Source organism: Narcine bancroftii, chromosome 3, assembly GCF_036971445.1.
Source record: "Narcine bancroftii isolate sNarBan1 chromosome 3, sNarBan1.hap1, whole genome shotgun sequence".
NCBI lineage: Eukaryota > Metazoa > Chordata > Chondrichthyes > Torpediniformes > Narcinidae > Narcine > Narcine bancroftii.
Window position 1 is genome coordinate 186,926,159 of NC_091471.1, and position 16,754 is coordinate 186,942,912.

The 16,754-nt window shown below is 43.7% G+C and overlaps 1 protein-coding gene and 1 long non-coding RNA gene across 3 annotated transcripts in view; one reads left to right on the forward strand and one right to left on the reverse strand.

Moving 5' to 3' along the window:
- Positions 1–16,754, forward strand: part of LOC138757945 (uncharacterized) — a 54,772-nt gene that overhangs the window by 35,635 nt on the left and 2,383 nt on the right. Inside the window, exon 2 of the long non-coding RNA XR_011354002.1 lies at positions 5,818–5,869. This is a non-coding gene — a long non-coding RNA (uncharacterized lncRNA). The remainder of the gene's footprint in view (positions 1–5,817; positions 5,870–16,754) is intronic.
- Positions 1–16,754, reverse strand: part of wdr32 (WD repeat domain 32) — a 70,946-nt gene that overhangs the window by 29,460 nt on the left and 24,732 nt on the right. For both annotated transcript variants that reach the window (XM_069926127.1, XM_069926126.1), the window contains exon 3: positions 970–1,167. In XM_069926127.1, the coding sequence (XP_069782228.1) occupies positions 970–1,167 (198 nt within the window). The remainder of the gene's footprint in view (positions 1–969; positions 1,168–16,754) is intronic.

Below are 16,754 nucleotides of genomic sequence, written 5' to 3' on the forward strand. Positions count from 1 at the left end.
GTGGATAATATCAGTTCATCCAACTAACAAGTAATATATTCCTCACATATCTCTTAAAATTTTCCCTCTCTCATTTCAAATGTACCATAGAACTTGTATAATCAAATTTTTTGGACCACTTTTTCGGGCAAAAAAAAACCCCAAAAAAATCTGCAGCTTGCACTTGATGGATATCCCTTTCTGACTTTCACATTCATGTCTATCTAGAAGCCACTTAAAAGCCACCACTATTCCTGGCAGCCTGTCCCAGGCACCCATCACTCTGTGCAAAAAAAAATTGCCTCATACATCTTTCTTAAATTTCCTTCCCCTCACCTTCAATGCAAGTGTGACACTTTTGCACCGTCGAAAGGATTTCTGCTGTCCACCTTATCCATCCCTCTCATGATTTGATGCAGCTCTATCAGGTCACCCCTCAGCTTCCAATGCTCCAGAGATAACAACCCAAGTTCTCTAATCTCTCCCTATAACTCATGCCCTCTAAAGCAGGCAACATCCTGGTAAACCTAGTGGTAGAATCTGGGATGGGGGTGGGGGAAGAAACTAGATGAGAACATTGGAAAATAAAAAGGGATGAGTGTACCATTGGTGTAAATAAGCCATTGATAGCATTACCAAAACAAAATAATGGCAGCTTCAGGCTATGTGACATCAATATGCACACATCTGCAAACAGCAGAGAGAAAAAAAATTGCATTGTAAAAATGCTGACTGAAAAATCAACACCAGTTAACCTCAACAGAATAGAGGTGATAAATTTTAAGATATTGGCTCTGGGGGGAAAAAAAGTTAAGGAAATCTTCAGCAAAATCCATTTTTTCCCCCGAAAAATTAGTTTACTTCCCTAAAAAGTTGCCATCAGACACAACACCATTAATTTACACCATCTTGGGTATAGATCTCCTCTCAAAGATGCACAGATTTTTCTCAGCAAACAAAACTTTATTGTAGAGCATGCAAAAGACCAACCTGTTTGTGTCCCACGTGATTACATTTCCATCAAATCCTGATGTTACCAGTAGCCTTGTATTAGTATCATATTCAATATTCTTCACCCAACTAGTATGGCCATGCAAGGTGCAAACTTTTGTGTTAAGGTTCCGTAAATCCCACAGTGCCACTGTCGTATCATCAGAACAAGTTGCAAACAGCCTGTTATCAAGAAACCTAATAGAAAATGATAAAACACATTGATTTACTTAAAAAACACAAAACAAAAAACATCTGAGTATAGTGTAGTAGCAACTTAATCTATTTAAAAGCCATTCAAATTTTTTGCATGCACACTGTCAAATTTAAACATAAACTCAAAAAAAAATCACATTTTTAAATACAAACTCCACAACACATATTTGAACTCAAGAACAAATCTTCAAAAGATTAATGCCTTTTACACAGTGGGTGACGAATATGTGAAATAACTATTCTGTGAGTATGAAAAAATCATGACCATATGGATAAAGTTCTCATTCACTAACTAAATAAAAGTAATGAAACAAATCAAGATACAATTTCTATGACCTTTGGGATGTAAAATCTCCTTGAATTCTTATTCTTTATTGATGAGGAGAAAAGGGAGGACAGAAAGTGATGAATCCAGATCTATTCGTATCTACAGCTGCTGTTTCTTAGAACATTACAGCACAGGCCCCTCAGTCCATGGTGTTGTGCCAAACTATGTAAACATACTCCACGACAATCTAACACTTCCCTACCTCACACCCATAACTCTCTTCTTTCATCCATTGGCCTAAGTCTCTTGAAGGTTTCTTATTGCACCAGCCACCACCACCGCGCCAGCAATACATTCCATGACCCCCTCCACTTTGAGTAAAAACCTTACCACTGACATCTCCCTGAAATTTCTTCCACTCACCTTAAACAGATGTCTGCTTGTATTTGCTATTCTCACTCTAGGAAAAAAGTTTTTGGCTGTCTACCTTATCTATGCCCCCCAATCTTATAACCTCAACTCAGTCACCTCTTATTCTTCGTCACTCGGAAGCATGAAGCCCCATCTTTGTTAACCTTGATTCATATTGATTCTCTAATACAGGCAACATCCGGGTAAATCTCTTCTGCTCCTTCTCTAAAGCATCTACATTTTTCCTAATATGGCAACTTTTTTTTTTCTTTGGCTTGGCTTCGCGGACGAAGATTTATGGAGGGGGTAAAAAAAGTCCACGTCAGCTGCAGGCTCGTTTGTGGCTGACCAGTCCGATGCGGGACAGGCAGACACGATTGCAGCGGTTGCAAGGGAAAATTGGTTGGTTGGGGTTGGGTGTTGGGTTTTTCCTCCTTTGCCTTTTGTCAGTGAGGTGGGCTCTGCGGTCTTCTTCAAAGGAGGCTGCTGCCCGCCAAACTGTGAGGCGCCAAGATGCACGGTTTGAGGCGTTATCAGCCCACTGGCGGTGGTCAATGTGGCACGCACCAAGAGATTTCTTTAGGCAGTCCTTGTACCTTTTCTTTGGTGCACCTCTGTCACGGTGGCCAGTGGAGAGCTCGCCATATAATACGATCTTGGGAAGGCGATGGTCCTCCATTCTGGAGACGTGACCCATCCAGCGCAGCTGGATCTTCAGCAGCGTGGACTCGATGCTGTCGACCTCTGCCATCTCGAGTACCTCGACGTTAGGGGTGTGAGCGCTCCAATGGATGTTGAGGATGGAGCGGAGACAACGCTGGTGGAAGCGTTCTAGGAGCCGTAGGTGGTGCCGGTAGAGGACCCATGATTCGGAGCCGAACAGGAGTGTGGGTATGACAACGGCTCTGTATACGCTTATCTTTGTGAGGTTTTTCAGTTGGTTGTTTTTCCAGACTCTTTTGTGTAGTCTTCCAAAGGCGCTATTTGCCTTGGCGAGTCTGTTGTCTATCTCATTGTCGATCCTTGCATCTGATGAAATGGTGCAGCCGAGATAGGTAAACTGGTTGACCGTTTTGAGTTTTGTGTGCCCGATGGAGATGTGGGGGGGCTGGTAGTCATGGTGGGGAGCTGGCTGATGGAGGACCTCAGTTTTCTTCAGGCTGACTTCCAGGTCAAACATTTTGGCAGTTTCCGCAAAGCAGGACGTCAAGCGCTCCAAGTGTGGTCTAACCAGTTTTGTAGAGCTGCAACATTACCTCACCACACTTGAACTAAAACCCTGAGTGAATGCCAGCACAACACACACCTTCTTAACCATACTATGAATTTGCACAACCTTAAAGAATCATGGATCTTGACCCCCCACCCCCCAAGGTCTATCTATTCCTCCAGCCATTAATCATGTCCTCTGCCTTCAGCATCTATCTTCCAAAGTGGATTACTTCAGACATCAATATTGAACTCCATCTGCCATTTCTCCTCCCAACTCTGCAGTCTATAATATCCCATTGTAACCTATGGCAACCTTCTACATGATCCATAACACCTACCTTAGTATAACAAAGAGCAAGGCTCCATGAGCAGATTACTGTAAATATCACTAGTCACCAACTTCCAGGCAAAATACATTCTATCTACTACTACCTTCTGGTTTCTGCAAGCAGGCAATTCTGAAGTCAAGCAAAGTTCCATGGATCTGATGATTCACGACAAATGGCTCACCAAAATCCACATACACCACACCCACTGTCTGACTTTCATCAATTTCTTTAGGCTTGATGTACGACCTGACCCCCATAAAACCATACTATTCCCGAGAATAATGTCCACAAAAGAGGAACAGAAATAGGCCATTTAGCCCATTGAGTCTGCCCCACCATTTAATCATGAGCTGATCCATTTCTCACTTTGCCCCACTGCCTGGCCTTCTCCCCATAAGCTTTGATGGCCAGGCCAGTCAAGAACCTTTTCACTGCCTAACTTTTTGTTGGATGCATAGATCAATCCATACTAAAAGCCAATACATGCAAGGCCCCTCAACTCTTCCTCTGCTACATCAATGACTCCTTTGGTGATGCCTCATGATGAGCTCATTGACTTCATCCACTTTGATGCCAACTTCTACCCCGACCTCAAATTCACTCAGGTCATCTCTAGCAAAAACTCTCCCTTTCCTCAGTCTCTCTTGTCTCAATCTCGGGAGACAACTCTCAACAGACATCTTCTATAAACCCACCAACTCCCACAGCTACCTCGACTACACCTCTTCCCACTCTGTCCCCTATAAGGATTCCATTTCATTCTCTCAATTCCTCCATCTCCATCGCATCTGCATCCAGGATGAGGACTTCCATGCCAGATCATTAGAGATGCCCTTCTTCAAACCACATGGCTTTCCCTCTACCACCATCAATTCAGTGCTCACCCGCATATCCTCCATTACCCTGACCCCCACAGCCCGCACGTGTAACAAGGACAGGATTTCTCTTGTTCTCCCCTACCACCCCACCAGCCTCCGCATCCAACACATCCTCCTCTGCCGTTTCCGCCACCGACTAAATGATCCCACCACGAGACACATATTCCCTCCTCTGCAGGGACCTCTCCTTCCATGACTCCCTCGTCCACTCCACTCTCCCCACCAAATGTCCCCTTGGGATCTACCCTGTGACTGCAGGAGATGCTCCACTTGCACCCATACCACCAGTCAGGGCCCCAAACAGTCCTTCCAAGTGAAGCAACATTTCACTTGTGAATCTGCAGGGGCTATGTACTGCCTCTGGTACCTTATCGCTTTTGCATTTTGATCTCCTCTGCATCAGAGAGACTGGATGTAGACTGGGAGATCGCTTTGTTGAGCACCTCTACTCTGTCCACCGCAATAGCATGGATCTCCCAGTGGCCACCCATTTCAGTTTTCCATCCCATTCCCATGTTAGCATGTCTGTCCATAATCTCATGTATTGCCAGACTGAGATCACCTGCCAATTGGAGGAACAACACCTCATCTTCCAACTGGGTACCTTCCAACCACACGACATTAACGTTGATGTCTCCACTTTCCATAAGCCACAATCCTCACCTATTATCCTTATTTCTCCTTTCCTTTAGCTCTCTCTCTTCCTTTCCTTTTCTCGGTCTCCTTTCCTCCAGATCTGCAGCCACAGATCCACCAGATCAATTCTCACCTTTCTTCCTATCCATACCCTCTGGCTTTCGTTAAAACTAGCCCCCCCCCCCCCAACCTTCTTCCCTGTCGCCTTTCCCTATCTCTCTCTCCATTCCGTCTCCTTTCGTACATGATAAATTCTTTCCTTGTCCCTTATCATATCCAATTAACACCTTTTGTTGGTCTGGATTCCTCCACCAGCCACCATTGTCTGAATTCTTAGACTTTGAGATTTCCTGCTTCTGGCTTAATCCTTGAAGAAGGGCACAGACCCAAAATGTCAGTAATACATCTTTGTCTCCCATAAACGCTGAAAAGACCAGCTTAGCTCCTCCAGCATTTTGGTGTGTTATTACAACTTTTACAAATTTTGTGTTTCACTTTAATCAAGAACCTCTGCTTAAATACTGCATTTCTAAATGGTCATAACTCCTATCCCCAAGAATCTCCAATAGTTTGCCCATTATTGATGCAACACTCACTGGTTTATAATTCCCAGGATTCTCCCTCTTACCTTTTTTAAACATGGATTGGTCATTCTTCAATTTTCTGGTACCGCTCCTGCTGTCAGAGGACGTAAATATCATCGCCAAATCCCCAGAAATCTCTTCCTCTCTTTCCTATCTAAACTCATATTCATCAAGGTACCTAATAAGCACTGAGGCAACATACTGCATATACTTAGTTCCTCCCTTACCTCTTCCACCAGGCACACATTCTCCCTTTCAACCTAATGGATCAAACCTGCACTCTAATCATCCTTATGTTCTTCTCATTGGTGTAGAACTGTCAGAGTCTTACCATCGTCGGAAGATGTGTTGGCTGCTGCTGATGATGTAAGTGATGCGACGTGCGCAAGTAATACCGTGCATGTGTGGGCGCATTAAATGTTAGTATATGGGTGTCAGGATCACCAGTGACCCACGTGGTAGTGAGAAGGTCAGAGGAGTTTGGCTGGGTGGTATTTGGGGAGTTGAAGCATGCAATGTTGTCTCTAGTGTATAATAAAAGAAAGTCAACTTCATGGTGTGCTGAAAGAAATAAGTGAGTGTATTCTTTATTTGCTTTTCAGCTATGGTCAATGCTGTTATCGAAACACCTCGGAGTTTTCTTTAATCTTACTTGTCCCCTGTAATGGAGAGATTGTAGCCACCACATGGTGGCGCTGCCACACTCCTATTCGGAGGACACTCAAGGTCAGACTCACCCCAAGGCATCAAGGTGACCCCCACGATTGGTCCATCTAAATTATCAGGTGCTGGAGTCCAGGCAGCCTGCCTGGTCTTAGCCTCGACCTTTAGCCAATTGGCCCAGGTGCATCACCTGGGCTGACCCCTGTTGAGCCCCTGCACTTGGCTTCAAGCCATTGGCCAGAGCAGCCAATGGGGCCCAGCCTGCTCCCAAGTGATTGGCCCCCCCAAAACCTGCTGCAGGGTTATAAAGGACCGTGCTTCCCTTTGTTCTCCCTCTTTTTGACCCCTCGTGGCATGATTCACCTTTTGCATTGGGTTGGGGCAAGTCCCAAAGTTAGGTAGCTAGAGCCGTGTCCATACAGGACAAGGGGTGGGGCACGTAGTATCACCTTGATTCTGACTGTTGATTGTATGTGTATTTGCATCATTTCACCAGTTCTGTCGTTTCTTCCTCATTATCCGGTGTATATTCACCCCTTGTGTATTGTGTGTGTGTGTTTAGGTTCATTAAGCATTTTGATCCTGTTGCTCCACCTGCATCCCCAAAATAAATGTGCTTTGTACCTCGAACTTGGTCTGGTTCTTAACCTGTGGGATTCACACAAACCCTTACAACACCCACTTCTAGCTCTCTCAAGTCCTTTCATGCTCCTTCCTGGATATCATACAATTCCCATGAGCCCTTCCTGACTTTTACATCCTAAAATTTATACATGCTTCCTTCTTCACAACTAGCCCCATCTTGCTTATCAAACATTATTCTTTTAGTCTACCATCTTTTTCCTGTCTCAGTAGGGCAAACCTATTCAGGACTCTAAACATCCTCCATATTACGTCTGTGCATTTCCCTGAGGACAGTTCATTTTCTCGTTCTTGCAGAATTATCCCTTCCCCAATTAAATACTTTCCTATAGCAATGCTGAAGGTCAAGGAATTGTGGTCACTGTGTCCAAAATGCTACCCTTGTCAATCATTCGGTCTTCATCTCGGGAGACGAACTCTCGAAAGACATCTTCTACAAACCCAACAACTCCCACAGCTACACCTCTTCACAGTCTGTCCCCTTTAAGGATTCCATTCCTTTCTCTCTATTTCTCCATTTCGGTTGCATCTGCTCCCAGGACGAGATGTTTCCATGCAAGATCATCTGAGTTGTCCTTCAGCAAAAGACATGGCTTCCTCTCTACAACCATCAACTTGGCCCTCACACACATATCCTCCATTACCCGTGCATTTGCCCTGCCCCACCCCCACCCCCCGCCCACACACACAAGGACAGGATTCCCCTTGTCTCACCAACCCCCTCACCAGCAGCCACATCCAACATATTCTCCTCTGCTATTTCCACCACCAGACACATTTTCCCTTCTCCTCCCCTCTCTGCCATCTGTAGGGAATGCTCCTTCCATGACCCCCTCATCTACTGCTCTCTTCCTGCCAATCACCCCTTGGCACTAACCCGAGTGATGCCAGGAGCTGCCGAGCTTGCGCCCACACCTCTTCCCTCAGCACCATTTGGGGTCCCAAATAGTCCTTCAAGTAAAACAACACTTCATTTGTAAATCTGTGGGAGTAATATACTGCATCCAGTATTCCCTTTGCGGTCTCCTCTACATTGGAGAGAATGGATGCAGACTTGGACATCACTTCATTGACCGCAGCCATAGCATGGATCTTCCAGAGGCAATCTTTTAAAATTCCCTGTTCCATTCTCTTGCTGACATATCTGTCCATGGTCTCATGCACTGTCAGACTGACTCCACCGTTATGGAGTCCAGAGGACCCCAAAAATAAACAGCAATAGATATGCACAATAACACAGGGTTATTTAAACAAAACTAGTTTTTAATTATATTTGAACAAGAAAACAGAATTAAATTTTAACTTATAACTTAACCAACTTAATCCCCCCTCTAACACTAAACGCAGGTGTGTATAATGTATGTTTAAGATTAGAAAAGTTCTTTGGATCACAGTTCAATCTCACTGGTTGCAGGCAATTCTTGTACTGTGCACAGAAGTTAGCATTGACAAAGTTCACCAATCTTTGGTGCTTAACAGGGAAATGGTTACCACTCAGGAAGATTCTTACTAGTTTTCAGAGAGAGATTCCTTTTCCAGGACACCAACAACTGATTCCTTCTCAATCAGTCTTGCTGACGAAACTTGATGATCCTCAGATCATCCTCTTTCTTTCAGGTCACCTTTCAGACTGCCAGTCTTCTCCTTTGACCAGGCAGCCTTCCAAAGTTTGCCAGCTTGTCCCTCTGGAACAGATTTCTGTGTCTCTTTCTCACTCACTCCCTACCTCTCTGAGTGCAAAGCCTGCAAAGATCACATGCTTTCCCAGGCAAGCTGCTGCCATTGCTACTTTGTTGCTTTCTACAAAATGCACTCAGCAAAAGTCCTGCAAAAATTCTGTTTTAAAATGGGTGTGTGCAAGCTGCTCTAACAATTCCTCCCAAGCCACCTCTAAATACTCTGTCACACCATCTGTAAATTGGTTGGACACCTCATCTTCCAAGAGGGCACTCTCCAACTAGATGGCATTAATATCGACTTCTCCGGTTTCCATTAGCCAAACCCTCCCTTACTATCCCTATTTCTCCTTTCCTTTAGCTCTGTATGTGTGTCTCTCTCTCTCTTTCCTTTTCCTTGTCTCCTTTCTTCCAGATCTACATCCACAGAGCCACCCCCTTCCCTGATCAATTCTTACCTTTCCTCCCATCTTTCTACCCATGTCCAATTATCATTCTTTGCCTGTTGGTCTGTGCTCCTACCCCTGCCCTTTCTTTTCTTCTCCCCAGCCTTTTAATTCAGGTACCTGCCTGCTTTTTAAAAAAAAACTCATACCTTGAAGAAGGGCACAGCCTGAAGCATTGGTTATATATCTTTACCTCATATGTATGCTGCGAGACCTGCTGATTTCCTCCAGTTTTTCTGTCTTTTTACTACAATCACAGCATCAGCAGACTTTTGTTATTCACTACATAACTATTCCTCCATTTCTCAAGTCATTGAGAGTGGGGCTTACAGTATAGCCCCCTCAGAGAGATTGTACCTGTCCTATCTTTTATTTCTAAATCATTACCTGTAATACCTCAATGGATATCCCAGTATACAAGGATGCAAAGTCTGCAGAAAGTTCCAAATGTACTGTAACAATATTAATATTTGTGGAGAATTTATAAGATTTAGAGTTGGTCACATACATACACACATTTTAAAACAGATTTTATTTGAAAGACTGAAGAATTCACATTGTAAGATCTCTGGAGAATGTAAGCACATTTCACAAGTAGGTGTTAACTGAATTGATGTCAAAATGCTTGACCATTGTCTTGCTGGAGTCAAAGTGCTCACAGAAAGGCCAATTCTGGATTGTCTACCCAAGATAACAACAGATGGAGCATAAGAAAGAACTCCTGTTGTTTGCTGGAGAAGGTGGGAGTTTTGCAAGACACGAGTCACATGCTCTGTTTGGAGTTGCAGTTGGAAAAGAGAGAGAGTTGAGTTAACAGCTCAGTCAGTCAGTGTGTGCGACACTGACAAGTAACTGAAAAGTGCAATCCAGGTAAAAACTGTTTGAAACTGATGAAAGCAAGTTCCAGAGCAGTAGATGGCTGGAAGTGCTATCTGTCTGATGTTTCTCTTGAAATAGAGGAAGGAAGGGAACTCTGTGGTACCTTGAAGAAAGAGGTTACCATCTAGAAGACCTTGATGGGGCAAATTTCATCAGCGAGACCCTGAGGTAACTAGTGGTGGTACCTCAGTTGTGGAAATCCTGGAACAATAAATCTCTCTGCAAACCCTTCAAGAATCTTCCTGAGCAGTAAACATTTACCTTTCAAGCACCAAGCCTGGTGAACTTCATACATGTTAAATTTTGTGGGCAGTATGGTGATTGCCTGCAACCAGCTGTGAACCAAAGAACTTTTCTTGAATTTACACATACATTACATACACATGTGCTTAGAATTAGAAGGGGATAATTTGGGTTAGTATAGAATAGAGTTAAGTTAAAGTTTGATTCTATTTTCATGTTTGAAGTTGATTGAAAATAACTTTCATTTTGAAAGCCACTGGTCTTGGTGAATGTCTATGGCTGCTAGGTTGTGGGGTCCTTTGAGCTTGTAACAGTACTCAAACCCAAAATGGGCTCTGACCTTCCATCGATTGAAGACATCTACGTGAGATGTTGCATCAAAAGACAGCCAACATAATAAAGGATCCCATCTCCCTGCTCACAGTCTCACTGCTACGTTTAGGCAAAAGGTACAGAAGCCTGAAGTCCAGCACCTCCAAGTTCATGAACAGTTTTTAATCCACTATCAGGCCCTTGAATCTTCCCTCACTACCCAGGACCTGTTAGCAATATTGAAACACCATTTATTTTGAACTAACTGCAATTGTGAATATTTATTTATCCTTCATATTTATTATCTCTTTCTATACTGGGATAATTTAATATGAGTTTTCAACATTACGATGGTTCGAATCTGTACTTTCAATTTTGAATTCTGATCTGTTCCTGCACTTGCAATATGCTGGTATGAGAATGAAATTGATGACCCTGTCACTTTAATATCCTCACCATCCATCAATTAAATTTAGTTCGATGCTTCAAATATTTTTCATGCCCAGTCTGCTTTCAGCAGTGTACGTTAATGGTTTTTCTCAGTGTGGAATTAAGGTATTTAAAATTTAATTATAAAAAACTGGAGGTATGCTATTTTTTTCTTTTAAGTCCTCCCTTGTAAACGATTTGTTAAATTATTTGATATTATTGCACGACCATATAATCATATTGATTGCACCATAGAAACAGGCCAACTTGGGCCTTCTAGACCATGCTGAACATTTTCTCCCAAATAACCCCACTGATCTACACTTAACCCATAACCCTCCATTCCTTTCCCATCCATATACATATCCAATTTCTCCTTAAATGCTGATATCAAGTCTGCCTCTGCCACTTCATCTAGAAGCTCAATGCACACACACACACACACACCACTCTGAGTAAAGAAGTCTCCCTCATGTTTCCTCTAAACTTTTGCCTCCTAACTCTCAACTCATGTCCTCTTGTTTGTATCTCTCCCTTTCTTAAAGGAAAAAGCCTCTCCATGTCAATTCTAACTATACCCCTAATTGTTTTAAATACCCCAATCAAGTCCCCTCTCAACCTTCTACAGTCCAAAGAATAAAGACCTAACATTTAACCTTTCCCTATAACTTAGGCCCTGTAACCCCAGAAACATTCTAGTAAATTTTCTCAACACTTGCTCCAATTTGTTGATATCTTTCCTATACTTTGGTGACCAAAAGTGTACGAAATACTCCAATGCCTTATCAATGCCTTATACAATTTTAACATAACATCCCAGCTCCTATACTTAATGCTCTGATTTATAAAGGCCAACATACCATAAGCTTTCTGCACCACATGTGATGCAGAATTATTCTTAGATCCCTCTGTTCTATTGCACTCTTCAATACCCAACCATTCACCTTGGATGCCCTCTTTTGATTTAGCCCTACCAAAATGTAACACCTCACACTTATCTTCGTTGTCTTGCCTGGGCAACATGCGAAACAAAACTTGTTTTAACAAATGGATTGCATTTTTTAAATGAATTGAAGCATATTAGGGTATTGTTATGAGTAACACCCAGAAAATGTGCCACTACAAAAGTTCCAAGCATGGCATTTTTAAAAGAGAAAATAACCGAGAGCACAAGCAAAGTCGAGGCCTGGAACAGATCAGCCGTGATCATACTGGAATAGCAGGGTAGCTCAGCTGGCTAGCAACTGTTCCAATTCTCCTGTGTTCTTTGATAGCTTTGGTCTCTCCCCAAATAAATGTTATTATTGGAAGAGAGTGTAATGTTGTGCATCACAAATGCTTCCAGGGATGGCAGGTTTCCGAAACAAAGAGAAATTCAGTTGACAACAAAAGGAAAAAGAACATAGAACAATACAACAGCCCATGTCTGCCCAAACATGATGTTCAATGAAAACATAAACTTTGTTCCTCAAACATGATACACATACTTCTATTTCCTTCATGTGTTTATCTAGAATTCTCTTAAGACCACAACATAAATAGATGAATTGGCCATTCAGTTCATCGAGTCTGCCTCACCATTCAATGCACCCACTTCTTCTTCTTCTTTCTTCTTTGGCTTGGCTTCGCGGACGAAGATTTATGGAGGGGGTAAAAAGTCCACGTCAGCTGCAGGCTCGTTTGTGGCTGACAAGTCCGATGCGGGACAGGCAGACACGATTGCAGCGGTTGCAAGGGAAAATTGGTTGGTTGGGGTTGGGTGTTGGGTTTTTCCTCCTTTGCCTTTTGTCAGTGAGGTGGGCTCTGCGGTCTTCTTCAAAGGAGGTTGCTGCCCGCCAAACTGTGAGGCGCCAAGATGCACGGTTTGAGGCGTTATCAGCCCACTGGCGGTGGTCAATGTGGCAGGCACCAAGAGATTTCTTTAGGCAGTCCTTGTACCTTTTCTTTGGTGCACCTCTGTCACGGTGGCCAGTGGAGAGCTCGCCATATAACACGATGTTGGGAAGGCGATGGTCCTCCATTCTGGAGACGTGACCCATCCAGCGCAGCTGGATCTTCAGCAGCGTGGACTCGATGCTGTCGACCTCTGCCATCTTGAGTACTTCGACGTTAGGGATGTAAGCGCTCCAATGGATGTTGAGGATGGAGCGGAGACAACGCTGGTGGAAGCGTTCTAGGAGCCGTAGGTGGTGCCGGTAGAGGACCCATGATTCGGAGCCGAACAGGAGTGTGGGTATGACAACGGCTCTGTATACGCCTATCTTTGTGAGGTTTTTCAGTTGGTTGTTTTTCCAGACTCTTTTGTGTAGTCTTCCAAAGGCGCTATTTGCCTTGGCGAGTCTGTTGTCTATCTCATTGTTGATCCTTGCATCTGATGAAATGGTGCAGCCGAGATAGGTAAACTGGTTGACCGTTTTGAGTTTTGTGTGCCCGATGGAGATGTGGGGGGGCTGGTAGTCATGGTGGGGAGCTGGCTGATGGAGGACCTCAGTTTTCTTCAGGCTGACTTCCAGGCCAAACATTTTGGCAGTTTCCGCAAAGCAGGACGTCAAGCGCTACACTACACTCTGTGGAAAAGCATGCCCTGAAGTCTCCCCTAAACTTTCCTCCCATCACCTTAGACAGATGTCCTCTGGGGTTTGTTATTGATGCCCTATGTAAAAGATGGTGGCTGTCCACCCCCTCCATGCCTCTCATAATCTTGTAGACCTCTTGTAAGTCACTTCTCATCCTTCTTCACTCCAAAGAGGAAACCGTCTGTTAACCTTGCCTCAAAAGCCACATTTCTTTTGCACCCTCTCCATAGTTTCCCCATCCTTCTTGTAATGAGGCAACAAAATTTCACAAGTGTGGTCTAACCAAATTTTTATAGAGGTTTTAAACTTAATCCTCTAACTAATGAAGGCCACGTACCATAAGCCTTCTTAACTACCCTTAACCTGCACAGCACCCTTGGGGTCCAAATCCAAAGATTTCTCCAGGTTCCAATCCAAAGATTTCTCCAGGTCCCTCCACATTGTTAAGAATCCTGCCATTAACCAAGTTTGACCTTCCAAAATGCATCACTTCACACTTCTCCAAACTGAATTCCATCTGCCATTTTTCTGCCCAACTCTGAATCCTGTCTATAATTCTGTTTTAACCTAATCTTCTGCACATCCACAAAATATTCTACCTCTTCATCCAGGTAATTTATTTAAAAAAAAAAATCACAAAGAGTAGTGGTTCCAGAGAAGATCCCTGTGGAAATCCACCAGTCACTGACCTCTACTATTTCTGCTCTATGGAGGCAAGCCAATTCTGAATGCACACAACCAAGGTTCCATCAGTTCCATGCCTCACAATTCTCTGAATGAATCTGCCAAATGCTTTACTAAAATCTAGTACACCACATCTATCACCCTACCTTCAACAATTTCTTTAGTTTATTATCCTTTGCAACCCCATTCTCTGCCTCTTCCTCTTAACCATTGATTCATTTTCTAATCAAGAACCTATCTCAAATTCAAGTTTATTATCTGATTATTCATACAAAGCCTGGCAAAACAACATTTCTCCAGACCAAAGTATGCACACATACACACATTATATTCACATAAAGATTCAATTTAAGATATATATCTAAATAATTTGGGGTGATTTACAGTTACAGAATACTGTACATCAATCTCAGTTTGCAGGAAGAAGCTACTGCCTAGCCTGGCAGTCTTAATTTTGATGGTAGTGGATCAAAGGAACTGTGTGCTGGATGGGAAGGGTCTTCGATAATTCTTTGAACCTTATTTAAGCACTGCTCTCAGTAAAGGGAGACCCTAATGATCTTTTCAGCAGTTTTGATGATCCTCTCTTTGATTTCCAGTCCAATCCTTTACAGCTACCATGCCTCATAATGACACGGCCAGACAAGACACACTCAATTGTGCTCCTGTAAAATGTTGTCAAGATGAGGCCAATAGCCTCCTTTGGAAGTGTAGGCGCTGTTACGCCTTCCTGAATAATGAAGTGTTGTGGGTCAAGGATAGATCGTTCTTTTTGTGCACACCAAGGAAGTTCACAACTTTTGTGCTCTCCATTCTCTCCACAAGAGAAATTGATATGTAATGGAGAATGGGCCAGCCTGTGGTGAATGTCTGCCAACCTGCCTGTCTCCCCTCTGGCGAGCCCTGCTGTACTAACATTGGCTGTGCATTATCTCTACTGTTAAGGACACTCCCCTTGGATATAACTGTATATGCACCTATTGTCCTTCATTATTGTACCATGAGTTTCTGCTAATAAAAGCCATGATTATTGTTTGACCACATCGTCTTTGTCTACTTCATCAACTGGGACTTCAATTTTATTAGCAGAAATGGATGCAGCACTCAAGCCAGAATGGCTGATAATCGACCAGTCTGCCCCGAGGGCCAGAGAAATTTTCAACCACTGGATTGCTTGTTTCGATTAGTACATGGCTCGAAACAACGTTGTCGATGAGGCGATACAGGGGGCCACCTGAACTCTCTGCTGGGTGAGGTCCCTTTCGCTGTAACGCAAGGAGCTACCACTCTGGCTATAGCCTGGGAACATCTGACTGGTTACTATGCAGCACCACGGAATGTGCTGTTTGCTCAACACCAGCTGTTGACTAGACGCCAGAAATCCGGGGAAAGTGATGCTGCCTATGCACTGGCTCTCGACTCACTGGCAATGAATGTGATGTCAGGGGAGACGATGTGCAACACCACAATGCCTTGAAGCTGGATGCTTTAGTCAACAGGATTGACTCCAGTTACATCCGACAGAGGCTGCTGGAGACGGAGCCCTTAACCTACGATCGGGCAGTCACTCTAGTCAAATCCCTGAGAAGTGCCATGCGGTCCAGTGAAATGCAAGAAACCGAAAAGTAAACATCCAGGAGTGCTGGAACCCCGAAGGAAAGAAAAAGGCGAACTCTTGAAAAATGCTACTTCTGTGATAAGAGCTGGCACCCCAGACAGAAGTGCCTGGCTTGATTTGCTATCTGCAGCTATTGTGGGAAACTCGGCCACTTTGTTAAAGTGTGTAAGGTGAAAAGTACTCCCACTGATAAGAAGAAGAGAAGCACCAAGAAAATGCATTCTGGAGCTGCAGGAATGGAAGACAACTGTGTAAAGGGGGAATCTTCAGACGAGCAGGCTGAATTGACTTCAAGTGAAGGCGAGGTGAGATCCCCTGTGATAGCTCAATTGAGTCCAAAGCTTGGGGAGATGTTACGGACTGGAACAGTCGACTATGAAGGGGAAGGTGAATGATGAGACTCTTGATTGTCTAATAGACTCGGGGAGTGCTGACAGCTACATCCACGAGAGTTGCCAGAGCCTTAAATTTGCGGAGATATCCAGCGAACCGAAAGATATTGATGGATTTTAGTGAACTTACAAAAAATGTACGGGACAAGTGCTTTAAATTTGCAGGGACATTGCCTGGCTGATGTGTGGCTCTTTATTATGCCGGAGCTCTGCGCCCCTGTGGTACTGGGGTTAGATATTCAATCTCAGATGAATAGTGTAGTGTTAAATTTTGGTGGGCCACTACCCACACTTACCATCCCCCACACTAGTTACTGCAGTCTGTCCACATTAAAGATCAAAGCTCCCTCCCTTTTCAGTGATTTATCCCCCGAGTGTCGGCCGATTGCCACTAAGAGCCGTTCTTACAGCAAAGAGGATCGTGAGTTTATCAAAGCTGAGACCCAGAGATTGCTTAAAGAGGGAGTAATTGAACCCAGTAAGAGTCCGTGGCGAGCCCAGGTGGTAGTTGTGAAAAATCACACTAAAAAACGACTAGTTATTGACTACAGCCAGACAATTAACCGTTACACTAACCTGGGTGCCTACCCCTGCCACGCAACAATGAAATGATTAATCAGATAGCGCAAAACAAAGTGTACTCCACTATCGACCTCAAGCAGCTTACCACCAAATCCCCATTAAAAAAAAA